This window comes from Medicago sativa, chromosome 1, assembly GCF_051527215.1.
Source record: "Medicago sativa cultivar Bolivia chromosome 1, Bolivia_mono, whole genome shotgun sequence".
Classification (NCBI taxonomy): Eukaryota; Viridiplantae; Streptophyta; class Magnoliopsida; order Fabales; family Fabaceae; genus Medicago; species Medicago sativa.
This window is the reverse complement of record NC_140749.1, coordinates 6428126-6450070: the sequence shown is the minus strand read 5'-3', so window position 1 is coordinate 6450070 and position 21945 is coordinate 6428126. Positions and strand designations below refer to the sequence as shown.

Genomic DNA, 21945 nt, shown 5'->3' with positions numbered 1-21945 from the left:
TGTTGGCAGTGTTCATAAATTTCATCCCCCTTATATATATATATATATATATATATATATATATATATATATATATATATATATATATATATATATTGTACAAGAGGGCAAAATCTCATAAGAAAAAAAAAACTAATCGAACATTTCTAGGCATTTAAGCCTAGGAGATTATCAAAACTAAATTCCAAGAATTCATGGTAAGACTGAAATTAGCAAGCCAATCAGCACTTATGTTAGTGGTGGAAGCTCCATTCTCAGAGGCATACTTTTATGAGTCATGTGCAACCAAAAAGTAGAAACTTTTTCTTAAGTTTTGTGCATTCAATTAATCAAAAGTAAAAATATTAAATTCAAATGCATTAATTACAATTAAATATTTTTACATTTGACTCATTAACTTGTGCCCTAAGGCACAAGTTAACATTTCCCTATTTTTATTGATATTAAAAATGAAAAAATTGTTGACTGTCAAAAAAATGAAAAAATTATTCAATACTTTGAGACCATAAAAATTCATAGGAATCAAAGATTTTGGTATGAATGGCATAAGAGTTTCTTGTTCAATTGGTCCAGCATGAGCATTCTTTGCATCACCTAGCGATGGATCAATTGGATTGTAACCTAACGATGTTCAATTGGTCCTGAATGAGTTTTCGCAACACCTGGTGCATGTTCACCTGAACTGTAATCATCAAGACTTACCCGATTTATAATACTATGAACATTTTCCTGAAAATTCAAGGAAAGGAACCCTTACAAAAATACAATTTCATTAAAAAAAAAAAATACTTGGTTATCTAGTTAATGAAGCACTAACACTTACACGAAACTAGTAATAATTTATGAAATTGAAATAATAGAATGTAACTACATGTGTTGGTATTGATTCAAGAGGAAGAGAATGAATTTTAAAAAACATTCATACCTTCAATTTCCTGCTTTCTGCAATTGGTGTGGTTGTACCAGCCAAATCTGATCAGTTGGCAACAAAAAAGTGTGTTTAGTTGAATATATACATGAAAGTTTCATATAAAATACTTGTATAATTTCAAAACCTTAAGTTTTGAGGGAAATTATCAAGTCTCAACTATGATTGATGTTAGAATCAAACTCGGAATTATGTTTTCAAATGAAATTGCAATCCAATATAGAAGTTACAACTGCAATTGCAGCTGTAACAATATGATGCAGGGACAAAAAAATCTTTACATTGTTGTCAAAATTATAGTACAGATGCCTTTTTTATAATCTTGTCATGAGCCAAGGATTAAGTTTACGTAACTGCCACATTATATCAAGGTTCATTAATGTCTTACATCGGTAGAGATGATCTGAATAAATGTTTATAAATGCGGGCAATTTTTACCTCATAAAGTGATTTTGTTGGGTTGTATTAAACCTAACCATATTTGAATAGACAGGAAATTTGACAAAAATAATACAATGTCATTTTAATATTTAAACCTCTAAAGTGTAGCTAGTACAAAAAACATGATGCAATCCAAATATAAAGAAGTCTCTACAAAAACAATGCAACCTCAATTTCTATGGGAACAAATTTCTTTAATATACTCCCTCCGTTTAAAAATGAGTGTCGCTTTAGCCAATTGCACACATATTAAGGAATGCAATAAAATAGTCAAATGTCATAGCAATTTTACCAAATTATCCTAATAAACTATTGGTTTGTTTTTCAGTAAAGAAAAAATAATACTTTAGAAGTAGTGTAACATAGTATTAATTGAAGGGTACAATTGAAAAGAAAAAGTTGTTATTGCATTGAAAACCAAAAGTGACATTCATTTTGAAACAATTTTTTTTGGCTAAAGCGACACTCATTTTGAAACGGAGGGGGTATTAAGTTCATGTATGCAATTGCATGCATAAGTAACCACGTGATTTGAAAACCATGGCACAAAGCCATGAACAAAAAAGGAATTAATGCATGTAAGAAAAAACATCCAATGCTATTTTTTAACAAAAAAAAAAAACTGGTTCTTATAATAGCACAACAACACATTTTACAAAAAAAAAAAATCATTATTGCAAGAGATTTTCTCAAAATAAATGAATACCAATAAATAATAAAGGGGTAGAAGATTTACCTGGAAATTTAGAGGCGTCTGTGGTATTCAAGAAGCTAAAAAACATAAAAGTTGTCACAACCATCAAGAACAAAGCACAAGAAACCTTCATGGTGTTGGAACTCAAATGAACCCCCTAATGAAAAGGTAGGTAGGTTATTTGAGTCTTTGGTTGCTGGTTCTCGAACCGAGTTTCTCAAAAGAGAGAAACTCTCAACCAAGTGACTTCTCGGAAGACAAGTAGTTTATTTGAAAGCTCTGAGCCCTTATAAAGAAAATACTAGATAATGGTTGGCTCTAAATCTGCTAGGATGAAGAATTAGTTATGCAATTTTAGGAAAAGGGACATAGAGGTTTGTGGATGCGCTGAAAATATGACCAAATATGCTGGTAAAATATAAATATGACCTTTTCTCTGCTTATTTTGACAAAACATCATGCTATATACTCCATGGTAAAGATTTAATTTGGAAAATGCATATCACCCCTGAGATCAGATGCATCACAAACTTGTGTCCTTGTTGGGCAAAACTAAACATGTTATTCAAGAAATAGCAAAGTTAGTCATGTTATTTAAGAAAAACAGGGTAACCACCTATGTTGGAAGATTAAGAAAGTAAAATTAATTTCTTATTGAGAATGCATAAGTTAAATGTGATCAATTATTTTTATTAATAATATGTGTAATTTGGCCAAATTGTGTTTATATTTTATTTTAAAGTGTTAGTTTTGGTTTTCTAAACTTTTGTATTTGAATTTTTCAAATTTCATTTTAAAAGAGAATATCTATCGAAGTTGGTTACTAGGTTGAGTCACGACCAGATCGCTCTCTTTAAAATGTTTTGTGGCATTGTCCAAATTTGCACAATACAGACTATCAATCACGCTGCCTCCAGGATAGAACAAGACCAGCTACAACTGTGCGATTAAATACTAAAATATAGAAATAAGAACAAGAATGGAGAGAAGGAGAGGAAGAGAGAGAAGAATTATATTATTATCTTATGATCTCCAATTAGGTTATATGTGAGCTCTATTTATACAGAAAACAATGACTTGAGAAACAAACATCAATGACTTTGGGAACAAACATAATAGTATATATGACCTAGTAGTATGCTTTTATAATATTTATAACAAAATCTTTATTGTTTGTCTTCATAAGATTATCAATGTGGTGCGACTACTTAAATTCAAGGCTAATGTTAACTTGTGCCCTCAAGGCACGTGTTAAGATACTCATTATAGAAATACACATATCAAAAGGCGTGCATTCAACTTCTTAAAAGTTGTTATATTGTGTTTTCCAATGCAAAATTGCTCTATTTAGGTTGCTTAACATGTGCCCTAAGGGCACAAGTTAACATGACCCTAAATTCAAATTCATTTAATGTACTCCCATTGTCTCTAATTATAAAATCATTTTCAAACTTTTCTTCGTCCCTTAATATATAAGACAGCTTAGTGGGGAGAACTACTTCCCGAACCTCAACATGCATTCCTCCACGGTGATAGAGGTGAGTCTCTGCGACCTCCACCGCGATAATCACATCTTTTAAAACACATAATATTAATTTTACCATTGAAATCAACACAATCAATCATTTCCTTAAAAATCGTACGCAAATTCTAAACGACTATTATTTTGACATTTCCCTAATATATTTTTCTCTTGTACCATCTTCAGAGAGTTATGACATTTAGTTCGTGCTTGGATTGGTGTTTATGGGGCTGACCCGATTAGCACTGATGACCATTTCCTTCAATTTACTCATTCATCAGGGGGTTCGGTCACCAGAAGATCTTTTATGCAACTCATTTGGCTCGTTTGTGTTTGAGTTTTATGGAACAAACGTAATAATAGGCTATTTAGTAACAAGGAAACCCATATGTCTAACCTGTTGGAAAAAGTTAAAATCCCCTCGTATTGGTGGATGAAGGCGGCAATTGTTGTTTATGTTTCAGATGTTCACAGTTGGTTAGTATGACCGCTCGATTGTTTGGGCATTGGCTAACCATGTCGGTTTTCTGTTTGAACTTTGTGAACTTTAGTCGTCTCTTTGGAATGTCTTGTGCTGAGGAGGCAACCCTGTTTGGTGTTAATATATACTCCCTCCGGTCCTATTTACAAGAGAAAGTTGACTTTTTAGATACATTGAACAATGTATGTATCTAGTCAATAACATAAACCAAATACATAAATTATTTAATGTATCTAAAAAGAAAATTGTTTCTTGTAAATAGGACCGGAGGGAGTATTTCATTTTTGCCGATTAAAAAAAATATTCTTCTTTCTTTTTGACAAAAAATTAATTACAAGAAATTTGCATGAAATGATCAAAACTACTTATAATTTGGGAGAAGAATCTTTCAAAAAAAAAAAATAATTTGGGAGAAGAAATATCTTAAAAATCATTACTCCCTCCGTCCCGGAATAACTGACTCATTTTCTAAAAAAAAAGTGTCCCAAAATAACTGACCCATTTCAATTTTCAATACAACTTTCATCATTCCCAATACAATATAACACTAAATAATACTACTTTTATCATTCCCAATACAATATATTCAACTTTCCCCTTTATTTATACACTTTTCTTAATCTGTGTGAAAAACCAAAGTAGGTCAATTATACCGGGACGGAGGTAGTAATTGTTTGTGATTTGTGCTACTACTATTTAGGACAAAAAACGGGATAGTTACATTGGTGGTGATAACGATGATCCGACATTTAAAATAAATTCATCGGTAAACATTTTTTTATCGGAACTATAAAAGTGCAGTAAATGTTTGTATGGTAATTTGTAGTAATAACTTTTCACTTCAGCTAGATGAACATTGGAGGGAATGATGCTAGTAACAAAACGGTAAATTAATGCCTTGAACTTACAAGTATCCAAAGAAAAGAAGGATTAAAAGAAAAGATGAAGAAAAAAAAATCATTGCTGAAGTAGTATTAAAAACAGCATGGAGTAATTTTTTTTAGAGAAAAGTACTTGTAAAAATTAACGAGCATACAATACATTACATACATTGGCCCCTCTATAAGATGCGAAATAACAAATTATCCTGATAATATTGGTTTGAGACTAAAATATGTTACTTTCAAGTCTCATATTCGTGTTAATTTGTGTGAGATACTTTAACTTAAAAAAAAAAAAAAGACAAATAATTAGTAGCACTATATTATTTTTCACAACCATAACACACATGAGAAACCAAAGACAGAATAACCATGAGATATTGTACAACAACCTATGCAAACTAAAGACAACATACACACGGTCTTCACTTTGAGCATGAGAAATGCCACCCAACATACTCTTTTGAAGACTCTTTTTAACCCAACAACAATACATAAAGTGTTAAATAGTGTTCAAACTAATAGTACTACTACATTAGTAGCATCATTATTACAATCTTTAGCATTGCTTCTAGTAGCATAATTAAAGAGAATTAAGAACAAGTTGTTCCTAATTATAATCGTCTTGACCATGACTAGGAGGTGGAGGTTTTGGTATGTATGGATTAAGAGGAGTTCCATGTTCAATTGGTCCTGGATTCACATTCTTTGCACCAGAATCAGGTGATGGATCAATTGGACCGTAATCATCAAGACCTACATCAAGTTTTCTTTTGATACTATGAAAATTTTCCTGAAAATTCAAGGAATGGAACACTTAAATGATACAATTCGACCACAAAAAAATAAAATAATGATTTGGCCGTTTAGTTTATGAAGCACTAACACGCACATGACACAGGTAATAATTTGTGAAATTAAATTAAATATAACTACATGTGTGGGTATTGAATCCAGAGATGAAGAGTATGAATTTTGAAAAACATCCATACCTTCAATTTCCTGCTTACTGCCATTGGTGTTGATTTATCACCACATCTTGTACCAACAAAATCTGAGGTGACATCAAAAAGTTATGCTGAATTGAATATATACATGAAGGGTTCACATAAAATACTTGTACAATTTCAAAACATTCAAGTTTTGAGGGACATAAAAAAAAAATTGGGCACACTCACACAAATGACTTTTTTTTTTATGAGAAAATGATTTAATAATGTGACTATGATTGATGTGAGAATCAATACAATAATAACAAATACCAATGTTTTAAAACGCGATTGCAACTATTGCAAAAATTGTAATCAAATATAGTTGATGCAGAGTCATAAAAAAACCTGAACATTGTTGTCAAAGTTGTGGTAGACAGACACAATTTTTGAAATCTTGGCATGAACCAACTAATTTTTTTGTTAACTAATGAACCAAAGTTTAATCGTAGCTGCAACATGCAACATCAAGGTTTATCATGTGCATGTTTGTATTTGAGTTTGATAAAATTTTAGTCGCCCCGAAGTTTTAAAGTGTTTGTCAAAAACGCATTGACACAAACTCAATGTCAATCTAAAACATACACCAAGTCTCTACGAAAGCTTTAGGACCACAATTTCCGTGGCGACCACGATTTCTTTAATATCACTAGGTTATCACAGCCGTTGCATGCACAAAAACAATTTAAAACCATGACACAAAGCCAATGAAAAATTAATCAATCTAAAAGGAATTAAACAATAGAAGGAAGAACTTGTTAAAAAAAATCTTAAGAGATTGTGAACTGGAAGCTTTCATCACCAATGCATGCACCCTGCTCTTCTCAAAGATAACATGAAAAGAAAAACCATCTAAGCCAAAACAATATTCAAAACATACAATCCTATTTTTGAACCAAAAACAACTTGTTCTTATAATAAAACAACAACACATTTGACAAAAAGTTAAAAGAGGGTCTGAAAATAAATGAATGAATAACAATAAACAATAAGGGATACTAGAAAATTTACCTGGAAACCAAGGGGGAGCTGTGGTACTTTTGAAGCTAAAAAAGGTAAAAGCTGCCACAACCATCAAGAACAAAGTACATAAGCCAGAAACCTTCATGATGTCACTAAACCTTAAAATATCCTCAAAATGACCCTTCTTTCTAAACCCTAAACCAGAAAAAGATACTAAGATGTTCAAGAGAGGAGGAAGACAACGAGGTTCCCCCTAAATAAACAAAAAAGCACTTATGGTATGGTTATGTGTTTTTAGTTTATTTTATGTGTATATTTACCAACTTTTGTTGAGTTGCTTTATTTGTGTCAGGAGTAATAACGTGCTTTGGGGCTCGCATTCCACTACAAATGCATTTAAGACTTGATCAGAAGTGTCTTCATTGTTGTGTCTGCATGATCAATTAACACTTATACAGACAGTCATAGCAATGAATGAGAATGAAACTCCCATGCCACACCCTTAAATACTTGTACTTACCACATTCATTCATATAATTGAGGAACGTGCTCTCTAATCCTACCTTGTTCTCTGTTTATAAACTTCTTTCACACTTTTTACATAGATTTAACAAAGTTGTTAACAAAGAGGAAAGATTAATTTGGATTAAGAGAAGCACAAATGATTTGGACAGTAAGAGCATAAAAAGGAAAGATTTACAACAATAATAATAAATTATTTTTTTATTTTTTTTATTTTTTTATCATTTGTATGCGTTTAAGTCCAAATTTATTTGTGTTTGAGTAGATAGAAGTCTTGCTCTATAATTAATGTGCACTCCCAATGGAAAAAAATAATTGATTTTTGTTTTAATAATGTGTTCAATATTGACTTTAACATGTGCTAATAAAGTTATAAAGGAATAAAAAAAATACACTCTCCATCCCACAATATAATTGATCTATTTCACACGAATTAATAAACAAAATTGTATAAATTGAAGAGAGAATAATACTTTTTGCATCATTGCTTTTATCAAGTAGTATTTGTGTATTAAATAGATTATATAATTAAAAATTGAAAAATGCTAACTAGTTATATAAATTTAAAGTGTCAAGTACTATAATTTTGGAACAACCGTTTTTCTTCATATGTGAATTATTGTAAGTCTGTGATTTTTTTTTTTTTTGTCTTGAAAATAACAATGTTAGACTTTTAAAAATCAAATACATGATTTTCTCCTTGAAAAAAACATGATTTTCAATACAATATTTTTATATTTGATTCTTTAACAAGTGTCTCAAACTTAGAGCTCTTATTAAAATTTGTTTTAAACTTAGATTTATGAAACACTTTTTGCTTTTCTATAAAAATAAACTTTCATACTTCATACTTACAATTAGTTTAAAATTGTTTTGAAAAAATATAGATTTTTTCCTAGAGATTTTTTTAAAAAAAATTAACACTATTTATGTTTGTTTACTACCCTTAAAATATTTTTTTAAAAAAAAGAAATGATTTCTAATAGGTTATACGTTACCTTCTTGTTTTTTTAAATAAATAAAAAACTTCCATACTTCATACTCACAATTAGTTTATTTTTGCTATGTAACCAAAAAAAAAATACTCGCAATTAGTTTAAAATTGTGTTGAAAAATATAGATTTTTTTTAAAAAAAAATTAAAGTTATTTATGTTTTTTTTAATGGAGAGGAAATTAGGTTATTTATGTTTGTTTACTACCCATGAAAATAACTTTTTTTTATTTCAAATAGTTTATACATTACCTCCTTGTTTATTCAAAAAAAAAAAAGATGTTCGGAAAAGCTAATCCTAACAACTTTACATTTTTAGAGTCAAAAATGATTTTTTGATAAAATATTTTCAAAAATCCTAATCAAACACTTAAAAATTAAATAAAGTGATTTTTATATTAATAAAAAGTTTTTTCCCAAAAAAATCTAAAACAAACACCATAAAAATAGCTTTTCGTTTAAAGCAGATTTAGATTATTTTTAAATTCTCATTTTTTTCCTTTCAAACTTGCAACAATCGGGTGAAAATTCCTAAAAGTGACTATTTTGTTTAAAAAGGTTATTTTTTTCATTAAAAAAGTTGTAGCAATAGGACTTGTAGATGTTTTATTTTTACAAGATTGTTTATAATTGAGTATTTATACTCAATGCATTAAAAATTAGAATTTATAAAACAACTAATGATAAAAATATGGGTATTTTGTTGCAAATATATTGAGTAAATATATATCCTAAACTATCCAAGAATGTGAAGTAGTTTTATTTATGTTATATTTGAAATATGTGGGATTACTCTATTTTCAACTACTTTTTATTTGTTAGTTTTTTTTTTTAAACATCTTTTTATTTGTTAGTTAAAATTTAAATTAGTCATATTCTTTTGTCAATAAATTTTACTAAGGCCTTCCAAAAAAATAAATCTTATTAAATTATATGCATCTCACATAATTTTGATTTGAGAACTTTTTTGTGTTAAAATATCATTGTTGGCACAAATGGTTAACATGCTCCATCAAAAAGACGAATCATTCGGGATAAATCAATTTCAATTTGTATGTTAACAATTCTTGATCATATATTTTACTTATCTCCTAACCGAACTTCAAATTATTAGCACCCCTTTCATAGAAACTACAACTTTAACAACAGAAAGAAAAGAAAAAGAAAACAACATAAATGACTCATTGATTTTTTTTTTAAAGGATAAATTACTCATTGATGAACAACATATAAATTGGAATAAATTTTTGTGTTAAAATATCATATTTTATTTGTCCCTAATTATATGATCCTTATGATTGTTTTTAAGGATGATCCTTATGAAATATTTGTTTGTCCCTTAATATAAGATTATTTACAGATTTTGAAATACAATTCATTTTTTTTCTTCCAAATATACCCCTTGTTAATACTATCAATTTACTTTAAATATGAAAAATGACGATTAAATATATTTACATAGAAGGATAATATTTTTTTTTTGAAATAAGGATAATAAGGTCATCATACAGACACAAATTTTACATATTAATCACACTACTAATTTTTATTACTATACATAAATAAAAAGTGTTAAAGAGTTGTGTAAGTAAGTAGGATGAAGCATATTGTGACAAAGATAAGTACGGATTATTAAGGATTTATTGAAGTTTGATTAGAACATTGGAATTGTCCATATTTTCCTTGGGGGGTAATCAGCACTTTGCCAACTTCCTTGCTAAACTTGGCTTCATCAGTGAAGATAAGTTTGAATCTTTTGGAGGCAGATACGTTTATGGTTGGGCTCTTGAGACACTATTAGTAGTTTTGCTCCTCTTTGGTATATTTTGTTTTCTTTTTGTTTGTGTTTTCGTAGTGTATCAAAAACAAACATTTAAAGCCTAGTTCAAAACAACAACTACCAAATAATACCTGATTTAATACCTACATTTGCTAATTGCCAAGTGGATGAATTATGTGGCAATCTCCTAAATTGACACATGATGCCAATTTAATAACGTTGATATGGATTTAAAATAGGTGCTATTCATAGCCAAGTTGATAAAAAAGTGATAATCAAGCCTTAAATAACATCTGACATATATAGGGATCCAAAGGTTAAACAAGTCAACACATTCTAGGTATACAAATTTTACACTCTTTCCACCTATTTTCTGCTCGATTTGTGAGTCTCTACCAGTGTTCTTTCCTCTTTCATTTCAATTGTTTGTCAAATTAACGACATAAACTCGGTTACTCAAATGGCCATTTCTCGAGCTTCCGTACCGGCCAAACAAACACTAAAATGCCAAAAGAACTAGTTTAGTACACTTCAAATAGCTTAGACCTTTTAGTCATGTGGTTAATGGCGTATCGGGTGCTAACAAATGTTTTGATTACCCTAAGAATAAATAAAATGAATTTATGTTCAAAATATAATTTTTAGACTTTCAAGCTCTGTTTGGATTGATGGAAGAGAACATAGCGGAATAGAATCGAACATAATGTAATGGAATGGAATGGAACAGAGCAGTTTCATTCCGTTGTTTGAAAAGTGGATGAAACGGAACATGTTATAATTTTTTTATTTCATTTTTACCCTTATTATCTTTTATCAAAATGATTAAAATGTTATTACTTCTATAACAGCAATTGTCGGAAAAAAAAATTATACCCTAATTTAAATATAACTATAATAATTACCAAAGAAAATCAATATTATATTGAGCCATAGAATTCTATTATTGAAGTATGCCTCCAACCACAAACTTATAGAACTTTTTCATAATTGACTGCAAAGAATTTGGGTAATACTTGGGTGACATTGGAGTGTCAATGTCATGTGATATTGGTCAATTACAATGTCACAAGTGTACAAGAAAACAAAAAAGCATTGTGTGTGAGAGAGAAGAAAACCATTTGTGATATTGTGGTTGGTCGATGTCACATGACATTGGCACCCATTGTTACCCAAATGCTACCCAAAAATTTAGGGAAACGAAAAAAATTTTAAAAAAAAAAAATCACAATCGCAATTAGTTATTGATATATGCAGAAATGATCAGGGAAACGAAAAAACATGAAGCACAGTGTAGAAAATATCTTAATAGTTTGGTTTATCAACAAATGACCATTTGTACTTGTAAGTATTATAGAAAGAAATTGATCTGAATAAGAAAAAACGTAAACACAAGAGGTAGAAGAAGAAATGCTACATTTATGTGAAATAAAAAATTAGGGTAAAAAGATAATCATGTATTTTTTTTTTTTGAGAGAAAGATAATCATGTATTAACAGGTTTCATTCCATCTCATACACCTCAAATTGGGAGGGAAGAAAAATAAGAGAGAATGATGAAATGGGATGGAATGTATTTCATCATGTCCCACTCCATTCCATCCATATTTTAACAATTCAAACAACGAAACCTCATTACATACCCTTCATTCTGCTCCATTCCATTGGATTCCACCAATCCAAACAGAACCTCAAACGGTGAAAAATTAATTTTTAGTAACTTTTAGAATCTTAATGGATGGATAACTAGGTGGAATTTAGCATGGGTAATTCTTAAGGGAGGAGCCTAATTATAGAGCAAAAAGTAAATACCTATATAGAAGGATGGTCAAGGGAGGAGCCTCTTAAAGGTCCAGTTGGACTAGGGCCCATAAAAACAACATTTTCCTGTTCCAAAACATTTCAAAATGTTGTCTAAAATATTTGTTTATTTTAGGCAACATTTTATGTCACAAAAATTAAGAATTTTATTTACCTTTAGTTTCTATTTGCATTTTATAGGAACTATTTTGGAGTACTATAATTATCTTTTTTTGTAAACAAAATTTTAAACAAGGACTATTCTTACAAACTACAATATTATAATTTTATAGAGACTAAACTTAAAAACTCATAATTTTGTAGGGATTAAAAACATATTTAACCTTTTTTTTACACTGATTTATACATTTTACCGATCCTATAAATCAGACATGTCAGTCATACTAATTCTAAAATTCAAACATGAAATCAACACAATTAAAACCTCCAATTTTCATTGAAAATTGTTTTTCCACACTTCACTCAATGCTAAGAAACATCAGAAAATGACAAATTTAACCTCAAATTTCATTGGCGGTTAACTACCCCAAGGCCCAAATCCTTCGTTATCTCAAGGCTAAATCCCAGCAATTTTCGAATTCAAGCATTGATGGGCGTCATTTGTAACGGCCACTCCATCAATCTCCAACGGCTCATCTTCATCGTCTATTAACATAATCCTTCACAACAAAGTAAGATGCACATTCTTTTTAACCAAAACTTCTTAGTTTTTGCTTTCGTAATGACTTGAGCATTAGAGTATTGCACCCACGGACATGTATACACCCATGGACATGTATACACGAGGAATGGTATGGCTATAGCCACACCTAAATTAAAAAAAAAAATCTGACACTAATAGAAATTTCATTTTTAATGACAGAAATTTTGGCCGTTCAAGCATAAAAATTGGTCGCTAATACGTTTAGAGATTGAAATAAAGATTGAATTTTCGGTCTCTCAGATGCATACTATGGAAAATGAGATGATACTCAGAATCAAATGCAAGGACTTGATGTGTCTCCAATTGTATATGATTTCAAAAGCCTCCCCCCAATTGTACTTGAAGAATTAAAATATGAAATATTAGCATCACATCACATCACATTTGATTGAAAGTCGTAAGGCAATTATAGGTTACAAGATTGATACCAGAGGCCAAAGGGACAACATGCAATTAGAAACAGGAAAAGGTTAGTGTAACTGGGAACACTTATTCATTGCGAGTACCTTTTGGGACTAACAATTGAATTTTGAGAAAATGGTTTTCAAAGTATGAGTGTGTGGCCTTATCTAGACACATATTCTGCTTCGTCTAATTGCATTTATGGTTTGTGGAATATGAATGTCTTACTCTATATAGGAATATAGGATGCATCAAAAAAAAAGAAATCGTTTCTGATTGACAAAGATTGCCTGATCTAATTATTGCAACTACAATGGTGGAAATCTTGTGCAACCTCATTATCTTCTAAGGTAGGAATTGTTATACCTGATGCGTTAGTAATATTGATTTGAACGATAACATCAACCACAACTTTAATTAAAAATAACAAGGAAGCAACCGTAACTTCAAATAACGAAGCAACCACAACTTCAAATAACAACAAACCAGATTATGCAAGATGAACTAGAAAGTAAACCTGCAGCAAAATTGAACACGTTCGTATTAACCTGAGGCATCACGAAGACTGTCCTTGAAATTTATCCGCCTCAATGTGCGCAAACTCCTTAGAGTACTTCTCCTAGTTATGGAGGTAACAACACAACAAGAATCACAAATTTTTACCAGGCATATGTTTATCGGAAGTAAAACGGAGGAGAATAAAACAATTTTTTTTGTTTTGTTTTGAGGAACTGTGTATTTTCATGTTCTGTTTCTTGTGTTACTGATTGCAAGAATATATAGTTGTGACCATATTTTTCAAAGAGAAAAATAAGGATGACATGTTACTTGATGAGTTAGTGGTAATTCCCACTTTTAAGAACGAAAGACATGTGCATAATATATTATAGGCCTTAATAGATGCCACATAACTCTTTAACCAAGTAAACAAATTAATCACTTAACACAAAAATAATTTTGAAATAAAAATTGTCAAAAATTACAACAGGAATCACACATGCTGTGATGATACTTTTTACATCAACTCGTTATCATGTAATACAAAGATCAATTAACTTATATATGCATAAGTAAGACTGAACCATCTTGCGAGATTCTCTTCAAGCATTACTCCTGTTTTTAGTAGAATCAAAATCTTAGAGATTGGAGACATCTTTCAAATTGTAGAAGGAGGAAGTTCATGTAGTTTATATAAAATTACTTGATTTAGATTTAAATATACTGATTTCGTTTCATGTAATTGTGTTATGTGACAGAGGAAGTAACAAGTCATTTTGCGATGTGAATTTACATTTAGAGGAAGTAAGACTCTCCGTATAAGGGACCAAAAATTTTAGTCTCACTAGTAATTTGTTCATGGATCCGCCCAGTGGCGGAGCCAAAATAAAAAGTTTGGGTGGACCACTAAAATTAACCGTTGAAAAATTGTTTAAAGTCTCGCAAAATAGATCTATAATTGAATTATTTAAATTTTTCGGGTGGATCACTACACCACTTTGCAGGAATTTGGATCAATCGAAATCTGAAACCGACATAAAATTTGTATAAAATCTCGCAAAATAGATCTATAATTGAATTATTTAAATTTTTCGGGTGGCCACTACACCACTTTGCGGGAATTTGAATCAACCGAAACCTAAAACCGACACAAAATTATATAGAATCTCGCAAAATAGACTTATAATCGTTAATTTTTTAACATCTCCGATATCCACCTGAACGAGACGTCGTTGATCAAGTTCTACAAATCACTCTTATCACTAATGTGGTTGTGAAAGATACACAATGTTGAGTGGCATTAAGACATTCACTGTTCTCCATTCTTTTTATTGTGGACTGGTGTGTGCATCTCATTTCTTCTATAGGAGTCTTGTTTTTCACTTTTTCTTATGTTTTCTTTTCATTTCAGTATTGTATGATCACAGATCTCACGGAACGCCGGCATACGAGACCTCTTTTATGCGCTTTTCCGTTACGGCACGTCGGTGACTCATTCATCCGTGTATTATACAATGGGACCCACACTACCCTACCCAAAACCAAAAGGTTATCCAAAGATAAAGTTGCAACAATTTTTATACTATTTTATTTTTATTTTTTATGTCAGTCTTATTATAAGTAAATAAAAAAATTAAGATCTAAAATCATTTGAATGAAATAATAAAATATCTTTTCAAAAAGTTTATCAAATTAATGTGTTCAAATACATGAATACATCGATGTTGGATGTCTTAAACGAGAGTTTGTCATTTAACGTAAAAAAAAATGGGCCATAATAACTAGTTTTCTAACGAGATAAAAGAATAAAGTAAACTTATTTGAGTTGATCTTCTGACTTAGAGGGATGTATTGGATTAGGATTCTAAGGGATTTTAAAAGACTTTTTAATTATGAAAAAGTCTTGTGTTATTCAATCAAGACTCTTTGCAATTTAAAAAAAGTTTTGTGGTATTCAATCAAGATTCTTTGTCATTTTAAAAAAGTCTTGAGTTATTCAATTAAGACTTTTCATCACTTAAAAAAAGTCTCATGGTATTCAAAATCATTCAAATTTCAAAGGATTGTTTAATAAATTAGATTTTGATGGATTTTGTGAGATTGTCTAGTGAAATTTTAACAAAAAAAAATGTTTCATGAAGACATAAGATTTCTTGGAATTGTTTTTCTTTAAAAGTTTTTACTATCTCTTTCTTATCTCTTCTTCCTTCTCTCTTCTCCTTTCCCTCTCCCCTCTCTTTTCTCCCTCCTCTCTCTCTCTCTCTCTCTCTCTCTCTCTCTCTCTCTATCTCTCCCTTCTCTCTTCGTCTCTCTCTCTCTCTCTCACACTCTCTCTCTCTCTCTCTCTCTCTCTCTCTCTCTCTCTCTCTCTCTCTCTCTCTCTCTTCTCCCTATATATATATATATATATATATCTTCTCCCTCAATCTCCTCTCTTTTCTCCCCTCTCTTCCCCCTCTCTATCTCTCATAAAAGTAAAGTAAAAAATAAGAGTATGTATTCAAAATATTATGATAGAGAGTGTGTTGTAAACTTGTAATCATTTCTTTTCAATAAGTCCTTAAAATTCATAAAATCTTTTGAAATCTTATAAATCCATAAAATCGTTTAAAATCTTATGATGTAAATCCATTGAAATCCAAATTGAAAATCCTGATTGTCTTTTAAAATCATGTAAGTCATTACAATCATACAAAATCTTTTAAAATCTTAGAGACTTTTTTAAGCAAAAATTGTCCTTCTAAATCCTAATCCAATACACCTCCTTAGTTTAAAAGTTGAACCGTGCTTTTCTCATTGTCTCAAATTCGAGCCTCCTTTATATCTATTTTGTGGATTAGTTTGTTTTTTTAATAAAAAAATAAATAAGTAATTAAAAGTAAGTTTCAAAAAATAAATAAACGTTTTATGTTTTTCATTTATTATTTTTTTTGTTTTTGTGATTTGATGGTCTTTGTGTTACATTATTGCCTTTATTCTTTGTATTGATTTCTTATCTCGTGAATGATCATTTGAGTTAGATTAACAAATCAACTTTAATTAATTACTAATTCAATCTAACACATTATTCCATTTTTTTAGGTACATTCCATAATTGAATGTTGAATTTATGTATGTTTTCAACTCTCATTGAATCAATTTGATCATAAAAATAAGATTATTTTTTCTAAAAACAAAATGTGCGTAACTATTCCAAAGCATAAAGCAAAAAACCCCGCAGAATATGCTTTACTCTGTCTATACAGAAAGTTTATCCCTTCCTCTTTTTTCTCACATCTTTTTCTTCTGTTCCTTCCTTCTAATCATTTCCTTCCTAAATTCTCCCTCCACCTTTTAACTCTTCCTTCTCACTTTACATTTCATTTAGATTTTGATTTCACTGACAAAAATAGAAGAAATTCCAAAGTGTTATGGAGCTTAAAACCTTTATGGATCTTTACCTCACTGCAATTATAACACTTCTTGTTTCTTACATCGTTGCAAAACTTGTTTCCTTAGCAACCACCGACACTCAAACAACTACCAAACATCATGTCCACCACCAACCGCTCGGTCCGGTCCTTCAACAATTCACGGCTCAAACACCTCAAACCGAAAGCCGAGTCGGTTTTATTAAACCGGTTCAAGTTACTACAACAACAACAAATATAGAAACAGAACATAACACAACCGATGCTACAGTTGTTTCTGATTCCAACGTCGCCGCCGAGTCGCCACCGACAAACTCAGACGTTGCAGTAGCAGATGCTGAGGTTGAATACTGTTCCAAATTTGTTGAGGAAACCGTTGCAAAAAGTGATGATTCTGTGGAACAGAGGAACGAGGAGTGTGTGGAAGAAATCATTGAAGAAAGCTTAACGGAGAAGTTGGTTTCTGTGAAGGAGGATGAAGAGAAGAGTGATGAAGAATGGGAATGGGAAGGAATAGAGAGAAGTGAGGTGGAGAAGAAGTTTATGGCGGCTACAGAATATGTTGGTGAGAAAGGGTATATTGGTAATTGTGATGATGATTTGGAGATGGAGTTGTATGGACTCCATAAGGTTGCTATGGAAGGACCCTGTCGTGAATCTCAACCTATGCCGCTTAAACTCGCCGCACGTGCGAAATGGTATCAATTTATCAACATTTTTATGTGTTAGAAATTTATGCTTTGTTTAATTGTTTAACTAACCTGCATTGTTGTTGTTTTGAACTATGTTGCTTTGAATATAACAATGCTATATAAATTTAGTAGTACTTAAATATTGTCACATGATTAGGATAATTAGAGAGGATTATTAATAATACGGTGAAGTGAAATGTATGTTAGATGTCATTGTAGTAGTAACTCTTTACCCTGCTTGCATTGATTCTCATTGTGGTATGTTTGGATATGCAGCTTGATTGAGCACTCTATGATATGAAAATTTATGTAGAAGCTGTTTCTATAATTGAATAGGAAATGAGGTTGGATAATTAGCTTAATTGAGCCCTTTTTGTATGAAAACTATGTATAGGGTGTTTCTAGATTTGAGTAGGAAATGAAAGTAGGTTCTGCATAAGTTCAAAACAGCTTATGGTAAAAGCTACTTGAGGGGAAAATATAAAAATAATTCAAAACAACCTTTTTTTAGATAGGCAAATTGTTAGTAATTATGGTTAGTATTTTCCTTCTTCACCAAGGTTCAAACTTTCTTAACGCAAACTCGTTGAGCTACCCCCAATAAGGCAAAACAACTTAGAAATATATCGTAAGACAATTTATAAGTTTTTCCATACACTTATGTATTTATGACATAAGAGAAGCTCAAGTGAGTTCTTCCAAACACCCCCTTTAATCATGTTCATTCATGCAACTTTTATCAAATTTCATACACAATAGAGTTTTCCTTTTAAATAAAGTAAGAAATTGGGCATATCAGGGACCCACCATATGATTGGTTATAGGATCCCTTTCATAGTAAGTCATAGTACTTGGGGAAAGCTGGAAATTCTTACAATCTAATCACTACCAAATTTGTTTAGGTACAAAGATGAAAATTTGTCATTTTATTATTAAGGTTTAGAGGATAAGATTGAATCACAAGCAAGTACATGGAATAAAACCGAATAGGATAAACTAGTCCATAAATAGTAGTTAGGCTATAATGTTATCAAGAATAGTCTCCAAGACCATTGTAAAGCTCAATATTGTCCCGCTAGGTAGCTCGATTGGTGAGCTAAAGGGCGTTGAATGAGATTTAAGGAAGTCCCGTGTTCGATCCCGGAAACTAACATTTCCCCCTCCCTCCAACAATACTAACAACTAACATTTGCCTATAAAAAAAGTAGTAGTCTCTCGGTCGTTCTACGTGATTGGTATTCCTCGAGAAGTAATATACACAAAATATAGACTAATAATGAGCCAATCAATAAAATGAAAACACAGGTATTATTCATGAAAGAAAAAAGGTGTCAAATGAGACATGTAGGTTGGTCCGGTTGGTAAGAATTCAACTCCGATCTCACAAGGAGCTGAGTTTTGAATCTCGCTGCCGATGCGAGGACCTCATTGGGGGTAATATGTAAGTACCTCTATGATCATTCTTTGAGCCTTGAGGCTTTCCCTGATCCTGGGGAAATCCCGGGACCCAACTCGTCTAAAACTTATTCCTACAAAAAAAAAAGGGTGTCAAATGCTCAAACTTGATGAGTAAATGTAAGCAACACATACCGATGTGCTGTACTAGTTGCACGGTATAGCTTGACTGCTAGTTAATAATAACGGGGTTGAGAGCTGCTTTTTATGAATGATCGACAGTACTGATTCCGTTGTGCAAGGAATGCTTGGCAAAAGCTGGGGAACATGAGTCCAGAAGTTGCTATGGAGCGATATATCAGCCTTCTTTCAGATAAAGTTCCGGGATGGATGAAAGATACTTCTGCTGTGAGTTTGTACTCTTGGAAGAGTTTTGTGTTTTAATAACTTAAATTGCATGAGCAATGGAATTGAGGCAATTTTTTTTTGCAGGGAATGACTGAAGCTGAACCCATAGGATCGGAAGTTTCTGAGTCTGCTGCTCCTGATTTGAGCTCAGCTATGTCTCATCAACCAATTATCTTAACTGAAAGGTAGTGCTTTTAACTTATATCATCATACCTCTGATGTGATCAAGGGCATATTTGAACATGGTTTTGTAAATTTGATTTATAATTGTGGTGGTACCGCCGCATCCTAAGGCTCTCCACCTCGGAAGCTAGAGCTTCATTTCGATTCAAAACACGCTCTTAGTTAAAGTTGAGATTGAAGTATATTGATTTATGTTTTGACTGTTTTCACTCTAAAGGTAAGTTGATGTAAATATGAATATGTTTTTTCAATGCGAAAAATACTTTTATATCAATTTTAGTCAAATGAAGTAAAATCAGTTCTCATACGAAGTAGTCAAACATATCAAAAGCATGCTTGTTCAAACTTCAAATTAAAATCAAATTTCATATCTCCCACTGTCATCCAAACATGCACTTACCTTTTTGGTCAATATTGTTAGACTCAAATTTTGCTTGGCTTGTCTTCTCACTCATTTGTATGTCTTATTTTACGGTGTCTGTCTCTTGCAGGGAACTTGTTCAAGAGTCTAGTGCCCAGGAACATATCCCACATACAGTGTCAGATTTGGAAAACAATGTAAGATTTTGAAATCATTCAGAATGATGATACATTCTATGCTGTGTTTCTTTATTTCCTTTTCAATGACGGCTTGCAGTAGAATTTGATGTTTGAAACTAGTAAATAATAATATCATCATTTTAGGAATGAAAATATATTCGATGTTTGCTTCCATGCCATATATTTATATTACCTCCGTCTTCTCGATGTTATGGTTAGAACTTAGAATTAATTCAGTAACTGAAATCGTTAATAAATTGCATACACATAAATTAACTAGTATCGAATTTTTCAGGTTCAGAAATGATGACGTCTCTCTGCTTATACTCTGCGCCATGGGACAGTTTCCTACATTCTTTTCAGCAAAAAGAAGACTGATTCCAAGAATATAAGTTCTTTTCTTATTGAAGAATATAAATTCTTGGGCTGTTTGTTTTCTCCTTTGTTCCTTAAATCAAGTGTTGATTGTGACGTCTTTTTCAGTATAAAACCGTTAAATGTTAATAGATATTTGATGTAGATAAATAAATGCGTGTAAATATGATCTAATGTGCAGTCCAAGGTTAATAATTCCTGTTTGTTAAAACTAATTTACTGTTCTTATGTCACTCCTGTGGCCGTTTTAAATGTTACTATTGCAATGTCCCAATTTGATCAATGAGTTCAATTCAGTTCAATTCAAAGTGTCTAAGGTAATGTCTGGCTTTTCAACAGTACTATATTTTGATTTAACATTTTTGTTTATTTGTAGAGTTGTAGTTTGCTATTGAATACATATGTACTGCATTGAATTGCGTATGTATATACCTCTATCAATGCTTTGCAATATTAAACACTAGTCATAAAAATGGAATATAGTACTACTCCCTCCGTCCCGGAATAACTGACCCATTTTCTAAAAAAAAGTGTCCCAAAATAACTGACTCATTTCAATTTTCAATACAACTTTCATCATTCCCAATACAATATAACACTAAATAATACTACTTTTATCATTCCCAATACAATATATTCCATTTTTCCCTTCATTTATACACTTTTCTTAATCTATGTGAAAAACCAAAGTAGGTCAATTATACCGGGACGGAGGGAGTAACATTTACTTAGAAAATCCAAGCTTGAGCATACACAATAGACAAGTAGAGTGAAAGTTCGACATTGCATTAATGCAAACTACAGGCTAAGGAATAATTTTTATAGGTTCATCTGAACTTGAGTGTAATTGTCAACTCAACAATGCATGTGAAATGGAAAATCAGACCTAGGTTTGGTCTCAGGGACCACTCCAATATAGATCCAAACCATAGAACATAATCAAACTATTGTGCATAGCATTTATTCATCACGTAAGACAGTATCTTTTAGCTCCAGCTCCAATAATGACAAACAGCACAAATTTTGACTTAATTTTGTTTGATTATTTGTTTTCAGTTTTAATTTTTCTAAGAATAGAAATTAGCTTTAGATTTTTGTGATTGCTATTTTAAAAGCTGTCACAACACTATAATTTGCTCTCTTTTTTCCCCTCTATCAAACACTGTAATTTACTCGACAATCTAAGTGTGTGTTTTGATGAGCCGTGAATTTGACAAAATAGTAAAATCACATTGGAAGGTATAGCTTTTGTAAAAATTGGTGTTCTCTGTATTTTTGTCAATATCTCGTCGAATTCAAACACACACTTAATCCAACACTCTTGGTGTA

General features: G+C 31.2%; 2 protein-coding genes and 1 long non-coding RNA gene across 3 annotated transcripts; 1 reads left to right on the top strand and 2 right to left on the bottom strand.

The window, feature by feature from the left end:
* Positions 1-342: 342 nt before the first annotated feature.
* LOC146952100 (uncharacterized) lies at positions 343-2311 on the bottom strand. Its single transcript, XR_015024973.1, has 3 exons — positions 2106-2311; positions 926-972; positions 343-729 (listed from the first exon to the last, which is right to left on the bottom strand). It is a non-coding gene; the product is annotated as an uncharacterized LOC146952100 (long non-coding RNA).
* A 2936-nt stretch (positions 2312-5247) lies between these two features.
* On the bottom strand, positions 5248-7375 carry LOC146952099 (Glycosyl hydrolase family 35 protein). Its single transcript, XM_085741076.1, has 3 exons — positions 6948-7375; positions 5940-6001; positions 5248-5740 (listed from the first exon to the last, which is right to left on the bottom strand). Exons 1-3 carry the CDS (start codon positions 7042-7044, stop codon positions 5558-5560), a joined length of 342 nt encoding a protein of 113 aa, XP_085597202.1. The 5' UTR covers positions 7045-7375; the 3' UTR covers positions 5248-5557.
* Positions 7376-16885: 9510 nt separating this feature from the next.
* On the top strand, positions 16886-20918 carry ACBP3 (acyl-CoA-binding domain 3). Its single transcript, XM_085741075.1, has 5 exons — positions 16886-17721; positions 19413-19518; positions 19603-19703; positions 20193-20259; positions 20537-20918. Exons 1-5 carry the CDS (start codon positions 17024-17026, stop codon positions 20546-20548), a joined length of 984 nt encoding a protein of 327 aa, XP_085597201.1. The 5' UTR covers positions 16886-17023; the 3' UTR covers positions 20549-20918.
* Positions 20919-21945: the final 1027 nt, after the last annotated feature.